At 44.7% G+C, this 12394-nt stretch overlaps 1 protein-coding gene across 9 annotated transcripts in view; it reads left to right on the top strand.

Annotated features, from left to right (window-relative positions):
* Wdr20 (WD repeat domain 20) overlaps positions 1–12394 on the top strand; it is a 66777-nt gene that overhangs the window by 44080 nt on the left and 10303 nt on the right. For 8 of the 9 annotated variants that reach the window (XM_048431311.3, XM_048431312.3, XM_048431308.3 and 5 more), the window contains one exon: positions 11121–12380. In XM_048431311.3, the coding sequence (XP_048287268.1) occupies positions 11121–12380 (1260 nt within the window). Of the gene's footprint in view, positions 1–227; positions 368–11120; positions 12381–12394 lie in introns of those variants that run through there. The other variant, XM_048431315.3, reaches the window with a different exon arrangement.

Raw genomic sequence — 12394 nt, 5'->3', positions numbered from 1 at the left:
TTGACAGCTGAAGAGAAAAGCTATTTGACTCTATTTCCTTTAAAAATCTGAATCAGGAAAGTATCTATTTACCCAGATGTTTTAGTAATGCCATCAGAAGAAGTGATTTGTAAGTAATTGATTTTATCTGTCTGTCTGTCTGTCTGTCTATATTGATGAGGACTGGGAAAGATGACCCAAAGTTACTCTTCTGCATTGTTAACAGAAACTGCAGTTGGAATCATTTGGGGGTTTTGCTTGTGTTTGGGTAGAAGAGCGTGTGATGGACTGGGAATGGATTGAACCCCGTGCCAAGCTGTTGGTAAACAAGACCCAAAGGCAGTTCTGACAGAGGATGGCACAGAATGCCACTTAGAGAACAAGAAAGGTTTGTGTGTTGTGTTGGGGGAGGGTGGGGGAGTTAGAGTCCACATGACTCTGATGACCAGACCCCTTCTGTCCTGGTGATGGAGCTACAGGATAGAAAGCAGATCCTCCCTCTTCATGATGTAAGCACAAGTTCTTGCCTACTCTCTGATTGCAGCTGAAGTGGCTGTTCGGAATGTGAGTACTGTGCAAGCTTTAATGCCAGGTTGGCATTTGGAGCTCGAGATTGAAACCAAATGCCCTTCACAAGTCTTTGGTGGTGTGAATCCATTTCTCCCAAGCACAAAGGCTGCACTTCTCAGAGTGCCAGAGATGTTGTAAAAAGATGTCCTTGTGCTATACTCAGCATTGGTGTGAGATTTAGAGTTTCCTGTTACTTGTGCATAGGAGGGTGAAGAAATCTGCAAAGAAATGTTAAGTCCATATCAGCAAGTTCATAGAGTTATCGTGATATTGCTGGAACCAGAAATTAATTCCAGAACCTTCCTGGTTGTAGGCTTGTAAGCCCCACCGGGTGTGGTTGCCAGTTTGACCTTGCCTTCTTAGCAACTCAGAAGGATTGACAGGTAGAGTCCAGGAATGGACTCATCAATGAAGTACTGATGGGATACATGTTTCTTGTGTTTTTGGTTGTTTTGAGACAGAATCTCATGTAAATCAAACTGGCCTAGAGCTCGCTATATAGACCAGGCTAATGAACTCATAAAGATCCATCTGTCCTCCTTTCCAAGTGCTGGGATCAAGGGTGTGTACCAGTATACCCAACATGTGTATTCTTTAATATGTCAAATAAAAAAGTTTATAGATTCATTTATTTATGTATTTATTTATTTTATATATATTGGTGTTTTGATTACATACATGTCTGCATACCACATTCATAGTACCAAGGAGGCTAGAAGAGGGTATCAGACCCCTGGAACTGAAGTTACAAACCATTATTAGCCAGCACGTAGTTGCTGGGAGTTGAACTGATCCTTTGCAGGCTCTTAGCCACATAGGCATATATCTGACTCCCTTCCACCCACCACTGGTATTTTAAATTTTTCTTAAAAGTCAGATTTATCTGGAAACGGGGTGGCTCACTGAGAGGCTGAGGTCGGATCACTAATTTAAAGCCAGTCTGGACTTCACAGAGATCCTGTATCAATAGAAAAAGATTTGGAGAAACTTAGTGAAAGGGTCTGAGAAGTACCTGCAGAGCACAGCACTGGTCTGGAGCTTGAGGGCACTTGTAAGGGTAGGATGAAGACAAGGATGCTCTTCAGAAGAAAAGGAATTAGGCATGGTGTTGCATGCCAGGAATCCCAGCACGGGGGAAGCCAGCTTGGGCTGCAGAACAAGACCCTGTTTAAAAACAAACAGACAAACAAACCAGAACAAAAACGTTGGAAAGAAAACATTTTGGCATTTTCTGGAACATCAAGTGACAACCTAATCAAGTCACTGGGTGGAGTTGGTGGTAGTAGCAGAAGTCATTACCAGAAAGAGGAGTTAAAATCAAATTATTCCTGTCATGTGAAAAAACTTGGACTTAACATGGAGACTGTAGGGGAACTTTAGGCTTTTAGTCAGGGATCAAATATGTTTTTTAGAACTCTTGTCAATTTTAGAAGGTAGGTTGGAGTGAAGGAAGAGACCATGAAAGTAGCACGACCATTGGGAAGGCGCTAGTGAGTGTGAGGTGAGGACTGGGGGCTTGAACTAGACTTGGCAGTTCTTTACTTGTTCAGCATACCATGAGCACCTGAGGGGCAGTGTGTGCAGCAGACAAACCTGCCCCATGTCACCCTTTAGAGAGGGCTATAAACAGCACCCACACATACTCGAAGCCAAGATGGCGACCCACTGTGGTGTGGGAGGAGAATGCAGACTGCTTTAAACTGACAGGTGAGAAGCTCTCTTAGAGGAAGTGGTGTGCTCCGAGCTGAACCTCCTAGGAGGAGGCCACCAAAGGAAGGGCTAGACAGGAGGCAAAGACAGATCATTCTCTGAGTTCGAGGCCATCTTGGTGTAGAGAGCAAGTTCCAGGACAGCCAAGGCAACATAGAGAAACCTTGTCATGAGCAAGAGAGAGAGGGAGGGGGGGAACAAACCCAGAGGACAGCTTCTAGGTAGGACAGTGTGAGGTGAGGAATGAGGATGGAGGGCCTGATCCAGGCAGAGTCGCTTTAGGAAGCCTGGGTGGTAGGATCCTAAGGAGAGAACAAGCACAGTCAGATTGTCATGAGGTGTTTGTAAAGTTTTTTTTTTATTTTTTAATTTTTTTATTTGTGTGTGTCTTTTCTCTGCGCACATGAGTACAGTGCCTCATGAGTCCAGGAGAGGGCTTCAAACTCCCTGGAGATGAGTTAGAGGCAGTTGTGAGCTGCCTGACATGAGCAGTGGGGGCACATAACTTCTGAGCTTACTCTGCAGCCCCCAGGTTGGTGTTCAGGGAACTTACTGTGGAGGGAGATAGTAACAAGTCTGAAGGTGCTGGCTGCTACTGCATTGTGTGAGACTGAAAAAGGGGCAGGGCTCAGTAATGGAGGGAAAGATAGAGGCTGCATCTTGTATTTGGTTCATTTCAAAGATCCACAGATGCTTGCAGGTGTGCATCTGAAGGGCAGGACATATGGGCAGGATGACTCAGAAAGTGCAGGTACAGCTGCCAAGCTGGATGACTTTGAGTTCCATCCCTTCTACACATACACACACTGGATGGATGAACAGATGGATGGATGGATGTAATAGAAATTTTAAGGAGGGATAAAAATTTGAGTTACCAGTTTGTAATCACAACTTTGAGATCCTAAGCAAGGGTCTATGGGGAGAGTGCTAAGAACAAAAGAATGCCTGAGACTGAGCTGACTGTACTCCAAGACTGTGGCCCTCTCATTCCATTCTGCAGAACATCAAACAGCCAGTTAATGGCCCAAAACCAACACAATTCAGTAGCACCAAGAACACAGACTTCGAACAGACTAGGGTTCAGAAGAGCACTCCATTTGCTTGCTGTGTGTCTGTACCTTACCTCCCTTCAGCTGGCGAATGGCAAGAACAGTACCTGCATAGCTGCTTGTGGAGAGGTAACAGGGCTAAGTAGTGAAGAAAGCGCATAAGTGCTGGTCCAGTGTTGAGCAGTCCTCAGAGCAGGGAGATGTCAAGGCTTCTTACTAGTGGGTGGGATTGGGGGAGAAGACTTTCTTGGGAGGCTAGACACAGTTTTGAAAGATAAACCTTTTTTATTTTTTATTTTTAAATTTATTTTTCTAATTTTGCAGGGCAGAAATTCACTTTGCCTGTCAAAGCCAAGTGGTCTCTTTCTGTCTTCCTCACTAGTTCCCTATGCTCACCCACCTGCTCCATCCATTCATGTGCACACACTTGCATGCCCCGTTTCTAATGTCTGGTGCTGGTATATGAAACTCAGATGTATGAAGAAAATGGAATTGTAAGTTCTTCACATGTGATGTAGATAAAAAGAGATGAAAATTTTATATCTGGAAGCAAGTATATTTTTAAAGGTGATTTTTTTTTTTGGCCTGCAAATTGAAACTGAGAAATTTAAGTGCTTGTGTATATAGAAAAATTGGAAAATAGAGAACAGAAAAGCCAAGAAAACATCACCTAGTGATTACGGCTAACCATCATAGTCTGTTTCCCTTCCTTCCTCTCTCTCTCCCTCCCTCCATCTGTCCGTCCATCCTAAATGGGGCAGGAATTGAAGGATTCACACATTTCACTAGATTTACACTGACCTTGAGTTTGCCCTTGGTCACTCCAGGTCTGTGAACAGAGGAGAGCTCTGTTCTTGTTCCGTGTCTTGGACCTGTCCCCAGACACTATAGAGACTTTTGCAGTTCTGCCTGCTCCTGACCAGATGGAAGGAAAAATACCTAGTCCTTCTAGAGTCTTCTGGGAAGTGAAGTCCTCAGCTCCCTCCTGTCTCTGCCTTTTCTAGTCTCTCAAAGTGGATTTTGAGGTTTCTGTTTGTTGCTTCCTGTATGTGCTTGCCACACAGTGCATCAAGATGGTAGAGTCTGCCTTTGAAATGAGAGCCACCTTGACTTGTAGTCAATGATTTGGACTTGCTGGAGCACCCAAGAGTTTGTTTTTGTAACTACTGATCATCTATTTGGGGAGAAAATGTTACAAAGGGACAAGAACCACTTGCTATATTATAATAATCAAAACCTTTCTTTGTAAAAGTTACAGAATAGTAACTTCAAGGAATTTTGAAAGTGGTTTTGTTTGTTTGTTTTGTTTTTGAAACAAGGTTTCTCTGGCTGTCCTGGAACTGACTCTGTAAACAGGGTGTCCTGCAGACCTCAAACTCAGAGATCCACCTGCCTCTGCTTTGCCAGGACTGGGATTAAAGGCGTGTGCCACCACCACCCAGCTTGAAAGTGGGTTGGTTTTTTTTCTTCATATATTAATAATACTTAATAATGGGTTTATTATGGCGTTTTCTTTTTAAAGGTTTATTTTCATGTGTCTGTGTGCATGTATGTGCATGTGTATGCAGGTGCTATTGGAGGTCAAAGCAAGTATCAAATTCCCCTAGAGCTGAAGTTATAGGTGGTTGTGAGCCTCCAGGTGTGGGTGCCGGGAGAGGCCATGGGAAAGAAGTGCTCTTAACTGCTTATCCTCACTCCAGCTGTGTCATCGTGACACTTCCTTATGTATTTTGATATATTCACCCTTTTTCTCTCTGTTGTCCTTTGCACACTTGCTCATCCCTTTGTACTTCCTAGTGAGTTTCATTAGGATGGCTTAGGAGAACATGGACATCTTGCCAGTGGCTGGACTACTGAAGACAATGTCTTTCCTTCCCCTACTAGCTGCTTAATGCATAGAAATTCACAGAGCTGGCTAGGGCGCCATGAGCCTTTCCCTCTTCCTTGAGACAGGTGTTAATGAATCCGGTCTTATGGAGATATTATGCAGGTAACTATAGCTACTATGAGTTGAGGACTGAAACCACTAGGTTTTGGAGATGGCGGAGCTGGTAAAGGCCCTTGCCACCAAGCCTGAGACCCACATGGTGGAAGGAGAGAACCTGTTCTCACAAGTTGTCCTTTGACCCGCCATTTGTGAGCATGCGCACACATGCAAACTTTTTTATTTCTTTTAAAATGTTGGGACTGGAGAGATGGCTTAGTGGCTAACAGCACTTGTTGCTCTTGTAGAAGGCCCAAATTTGGCTTCTAGGGTACCCTCAGAGAGATACATACATACACTTAATAAAAATAAAGATAAATCTTTAAAGAAACAAAGTTTGGAGGTGGGCCAGTGGTGGAGTATGGAGATGACATGGTTGTGCATTATATCAGTTTTGGTTTTGCTGCTTTTTTTTTAACTGATGGAAAGAAATGAACAACAATTATCTACTTCTTAAAGTTTTAACTTTGGTAAAAATGACATCTAATCCTTTCTTGGTGGTTTTGAAATACCCATTTCTTTACTTCTGTGGGAGAGCTTCAGCCCTCTCCAATTATCTTTATGTTGCCTTTTTAAAAAAACTGTTCTTATACTGTAGCTTTCTAACAATTGTTATGTTTATATTACAGCTAATATCTGTACTGTAAAATGCATACCCACCCCCAAGTTGGTTTTTTTTGTTTTTGTTTTTTTGTTTTTGCTTGTCATGCTGGTAGAAGTAAGAAAAATAAAAATGAAATGCCTCAGAAAGCTTCAGTTCAGATTTATTTGTCATGGACACTTGGATGTGGCTGCAGATTTCTTTCCTTTTCCCTTCTAACTAGTCTGGGGGGTCTGGAGACCCCTACTACTGCAGTGGACATGATGCCCTTTTCTTATATAGTGCGGTTTCTCCTTGAGTTACTCTCTGTATTAGAAGAGGGCTGAGCTCTGGCTCAGTGCTCCAAGGGTCCATACAAACTTCTGAGTCTGCGGCTCTACCTCTGACCCTTGACCTAAACACCGCAGTGTTCTGTTGTGCTTTGGCCAGGAGTTTGGTTGGGTTTTGTTATTGTCTCAAAAGTGGTATTAGAAATGGGCTCTGAGTCTTTTGGAAGCTGGCTCTTCCATGGAGAGCTCTGTGGTCACCATAGTGAGTATGACAGAATGGCCTTGCTGTGCTCCCTCTGGGTGGATTTTTCCAGAATTCTACACTCTACCTTGCTGAACCATCTTCCTCAGAGATCCCAGGATGTCACAGGTTTGTAGCTCTCCATTCGCTTGACTTTTCTACTCATTTTCACTTGCTACAGACTGACCTCAGCTGTCTCTGGGGCTGAACTTAAGGGTCTTTATGAACTTTATACCCCTCTCATTGTTCCCACTCACACTCACTGTCAACAGATGCACCTGACATTACCACTGACTAGGTTGGAGACCAGTGACCTCCTGACCTCGTCTGCATTTGACCTTCTGTTCTTTCTGCTAGGAATTCCTCCTGTTCTAGAGCCTGTGGTGCCCCGTGCCTGAAGTAGCACTGTCAAGGACAATGCAGAGTGAGCTGCAGGTGTACACTCACATTTTCAAAGGATGGAAATCGGGTGAAATTAATTTTAAGAATACACTGTATTTTATCTCATACAGTCAGATATTTCATTATACGATATTAAAACTAGGAATGAGATCTTTGACAATCTTTTTCTATACCACACCCGCAGAATCCAGTGTGTATTCTACATTTATAACACATCTCCCTTGAGGCGAGCCACATGGAAGGGACAGTATATGGCCTCTACAGCCTGGCCCTATCCTAGGACCTCACAGCCCTGTGTCTCAGTTCACAGTCGTGTTCCAGCTGCCCCAGCCTTTCCTAGTCCCCCTTTCGCTCCTGCCTCACCCCCACCCACCCCTACCCACATGCAGTACAACTTGGAGGAATAGGACTTTGTAGGGTATCTTGCTCATTAGATGAGAGTCTGCTCCAGTGAGAACTCAAAAGCAACAAAGGAATCCGCCACCTACACTGGTTCCTAAAATGACTCTATTGGGTTTTTTGTTTCATTGTTTTTTGTTTTATTTTTTAAATCAGACGTTTTCTAAAATAAAAATGTAACCTTTTTGGTGTAGAGACTGGGCTGTGTTAAAAAAAATAGTTTTTGAGACAGTCTTGCCATATCCTCCTAGCTTCCCTGATGCACCCTATGCTGCCTAGCCACGATGCCCACCTTTCTATGTAATTTTTATTCTTATATTTATTGAGTAAAATGTTCCAAATGTTTATGTTTCTTTATTTGAAAGATAGATGTAGGACACTTTTGTTCTTTCTCTATTACATTCAAAATTAGTAACAACCTAGAACAATTGAAGTCAGGTAACCGCTGGTCAAGGAGTTGTATTTCCCACTTGCTGTGCGGTCCGTGCTAGGCTGGCACTCTGTTGCAGGGTAACTTTGTTAGTGGGCATGGCAGGCTGGTCCTCAGACCTTCAGGTCTTCAGGACAGGAGACAGCTACCCATTTTGCAGCCGCTCTCAGTGGCACACTGCTACTTCTACAGGGTCTGGAGCTCTGCGTCTGTTCCCTCAGCTACTCCTGTGTCTCCCCAGCACACTGTGTGCTGGTCTCACTTTGTGCCCAGCTAACTCTCACATATTAAGGGGCTTTTCTTAGCTGTCCTCTTAGACTGAAACTGCCAAGACATGCCATTCCCAGCACCTTGTTTTCCTTTCTGGATATTTTTTTTTCTGCACAGCATTTACCTCACTACATCTGCCATGTAGAAAGGGATTTAATCGATGCCATATAAATAAATGTCTGACATGTGGTATGCATTCAGTGTTGACTGAGTGAATGGACGTGACTTCAGACAAGTGTGAAGACCTCTGAACTTTTCTGTCTCTTCATAGGCCATACCTTCTGATAGGGAAAATAGGCACTGGTGGGAGCATAAATTGTTACAGTCTCCATGGGAAGCAATCTGGCCACACCTCTAGAAAGCTTGTAAGGCTTACACCCCTTTATCTGTACATACTGCTCACACTTGTGAAAACTGCCCTGGCTCAAGGTCGTTCACACTACATCAATACTGACCAGCAGGGGGCTTGTGATTGAGTGCTTTGTAATTCCAGAGAAGAATGGGATGCACAGGTTGCATCATTGAAAGGGAAACAGAGGTGAGAGTTAATACATTTGTGCCCTATTTGGCAGTTGTGTAAGCAAGCATTCTGGGTAGATGAGCTAATCCCAGTGACTGGGGCAGCAGGTCCTGAGTGCAGGAAAGGAGTCCAAGTGAGACTTTCTGCTTGTAGTCATGTAGAATTATGAGTGCTCAGGCTTGTGGAGTGGAGCATGAGGGAGTGGATGGAAAGCCTCTTGCCAACACCTGGCACCCAGAAATAGATCTTCAGGTCAGAAGTGAGGCTTGTCCTCCTGCTATGCCGTGCCCCTGACTCAGATGTGCTTTCTTGGATTTGGTCTGTCATTGCTCACACTGGTGTGCCCAGTCCCCAGGGACAACAGTAAGGTCTGCATACAGTGGGTTATTAGAGGTTTTCTCTGTCAGCTACATCCACAGATTGGCCTAAGGTGGTTGGAGTGCACATTTTAGTGAGTAAAACTTTCTGCACTGCATCTGCTCACCGCTTCTGCCTCCCCATCACTCTGCACTGCATCTGCTCACCGCTTCTGCCTCCCCATCACTCTGCACTGCATCTGCTCACCACTGTCTGCACCTCCCCATCACTCTGCACTGCATCTGCTCACCACTGTCTGCACCTCCCTATCACTCTGCACTGCATCTGCTCACCACTGTCTGCACCTCCCCATCACTCTGCACTGCATCTGCTCACTGCTGTCTGCACCTCCCCGTCACATAACAGCACTTCCTTTCTTACCAGAATTATACTTTCTGAGTTCCAGTGGAATTTTTCTGTTGTACTTTTTTTAAGTTTGTAGGTAAAAATTTACACCTAGTCATACTGTGAGAAGTTTTAAATTTTCCACATGAATGGAGTAATAGTGATTGGAGAAAACCAGGCTAGGGTCAGGACAGTTGTCTGACTTTAAATCCAAGTTACATGTGCAAACCCACCTGGCATAGTCATGGCCCTGGACTCAGAGTGAGTGAGTGTGGAGCAACCTGGCCTCATGGACAGAGTTAGCAGTGAACCTTCAAGGTCATGTAGCTGGATCTTAATTTCTGCACCCTCCTAACACCCTCTTCTCCCATAGGCTATGATCTAGCTATGAAGATTATCTGACCACTTGTTAAGAAATCTCATAATTTATGACATTATGAAATAGTCTAACGGAAATCCTGCAGAACAGTGCTGGGTGTTTAGGCAGCTGACATTAACATAAGGCAGGTGCCATTGATAGGCAGGTCACCAAGCAGGAAATGAAAACATTGACTGTGTTATCAAGGGCAGAACTTATTGGCTAAGATGCCTGTCATGCTGTTCTGTGCCAGGAAGCACTAATAGCTCATGCTCCTTGCTCAGACTCGAGAACCTGTAACTCCAGGCCTCATACTATGGGCACTCCGGCTCCTGTTTTTCTGAGCAGTCATTTGTTACAGCCCATTCCCTCTGAGGTCTTACTTATGCAGTGAGCTCACATGATTCAATTTCTTTTCTGTCCTGTTATTTATTATTACTATTGTACCTAGTGCTGTATATGAAAACCCAGATCCTCATGCACATTGCACCCCAGCTTCCATTCTTTTAAAAGTCACATTATTTCATTTCTGTCCTCTTCTGTAAAAGAAATAACACACATTGCTGATACATGGTCACCAAACCAATTAGGCAGATGGTTGTAGCTCAGGTCCATACTAGTGTGCCCTGATGACTTTCTGAGATTCTTGTTGGGGAACCCCAACCAATTAGGTAAAATGGTAGCCCTTAAGCCCTTGGGACTGTCCCAGTAAAGAGTAAAGAAGTAACAGAGAATACCTGGCAGGTATTCCAGGGAGTTGCAGGGCAGGATTGGGAACTTCTGGTGAGCTCTGTAGCCTTTGGAGGGTATGTGCTCTGATGAGTCCTATAGCAGGGTCTGCACAGAGAAGGGTATCCCTTCTGTACATCTGAGTGGCATTTGTGTCTGCTTTTGTTTGTTTGGTTTTAAAATTTAGACATTGTATACATGCATTTAAAGAGGGCAACTAGGTCAGTGGACCAGAGATGAGCATGAAATAGATTGACAGTGGTGGAGCACAGGCTCCCAAGCCAACCTCCATCTTCAGAGAGAATCTGGGAGATGTGGGTTAACATACTCACAGGCCAGCCTATGGAGTGAGTAAAGACACAGTGAGTCCAGGCTGTATCCTGTCCAGGAAATGTGTTTTCAAGTCCTGTGTTCTGCTGGTCACAGGCTGCAGATGATTCCCTGTCCTGGAGCAGCCACAGAAGGGACCAATGTCGTTAGCCCATGGCCTGAAGTGACAAAGGCAAAGAAAACTATGAGGACAGAAACTTGTCCTTTGAGTCCTTATAGAGGGGATGTAGCTGTAGTGAAACATTCAGTTATTTCTACTGTAAGGGCCAAAGGCTGTCCCACACCAGTGTGCCTGTGGCCTGGCACAGAATAGGCCCTCAGCAGATATTTATCCAGTGATTGATACCCTCAGTAAAAGACAGGGTCCTGACACCCAATTGCAATTCTAGAATGGTCCACATGCTCGTCCCTGGCTTGGCTGACACAGGATAAATATGGAGTGCCTGAATGGACTCTTTCCTTCTTGCCGAGAAGCAGACAAGCTTTTTTTTGTTTTTTTGTTTTTGTTTGTTTTTTTTTCTGGAAATTAGACCTTAACTTCTCCATTGTGATAACTTGTTCTCCTTTGTCTTCACAGAGACTAATAGACAAGTCACGCGTAACCTGTGTCAAATGGGTTCCTGGTTCGGAAAGCCTTTTCCTAGTAGCCCATTCAAGTGGGAACATGTACTTATATAATGTGGAGCACACTTGTGGCACCACAGCCCCCCACTACCAGCTTCTGAAGCAGGGAGAGAGCTTTGCCGTGCACACTTGCAAGAGCAAATCCACGAGGAACCCTCTCCTTAAGTGGACGGTGGGCGAGGGGGCCCTCAACGAGTTTGCTTTCTCCCCAGATGGCAAGTTCTTAGCATGTGTGAGCCAGGACGGGTTTCTGCGTGTGTTCAACTTTGACTCAGTGGAGCTGCACGGTACAATGAAAAGCTACTTTGGGGGCTTGCTTTGTGTGTGCTGGAGCCCAGATGGCAAGTACATTGTGACAGGTGGCGAGGACGACTTGGTGACAGTCTGGTCTTTTCTAGACTGCCGAGTAATAGCTAGAGGCCATGGGCACAAATCCTGGGTCAGTGTTGTAGCATTTGATCCCTATACTACTAGCGTAGAAGAAAGTGACCCTATGGAGTTTAGTGGCAGTGACGAGGACTTCCAGGACCTTCTTCATTTTGGCAGAGATCGAGCGAACAGTACACAGTCTAGGCTGTCCAAACGGAACTCTACAGACAGCCGCCCTGTAAGTGTTACCTATCGGTTTGGTTCAGTGGGTCAGGATACACAACTGTGTTTATGGGACCTTACAGAAGACATCCTTTTCCCTCACCAACCCCTCTCAAGAGCAAGGACACATACAAATGTCATGAATGCCACAAGTCCACCTGCTGGAAGCAATGGGAACAGTGTCACTACACCTGGAAACTCTGTGCCCCCTCCATTGCCACGGTCCAATAGCCTTCCACATTCAGCAGTCTCCAATGCTGGTAGCAAAAGCAGCGTCATGGACGGGGCCATTGCCTCTGGGGTCAGCAAGTTTGCAACTCTGTCGCTGCACGACCGGAAGGAGAGACACCATGAAAAAGACCATAAACGAAATCATAGTATGGGACACATTTCCAGCAAGAGCAGTGACAAACTGAATCTAGTTACTAAAGCCAAAACGGACCCAGCTAAAACTCTGGGAACATCCCTGTGTCCTCGGATGGAAGATGTTCCTTTGTTAGAGCCGCTGATCTGTAAAAAGATAGCTCATGAAAGACTGACTGTATTGGTTTTTCTTGAAGACTGTATAGTCACTGCTTGTCAGGAGGGATTTATTTGCACATGGGCAAGGCCTGGTAAAGTGGTAAGTTTTAATCC

The sequence above is a fragment of the Myodes glareolus genome, chromosome 11 (genome assembly GCF_982192425.1).
Source record: "Myodes glareolus chromosome 11, mMyoGla1.1, whole genome shotgun sequence".
NCBI lineage: Eukaryota > Metazoa > Chordata > Mammalia > Rodentia > Cricetidae > Myodes > Myodes glareolus.
The sequence above is the reverse complement of the archived record's forward strand: the minus strand, read 5'-3'. Positions and strand labels throughout refer to the sequence as shown.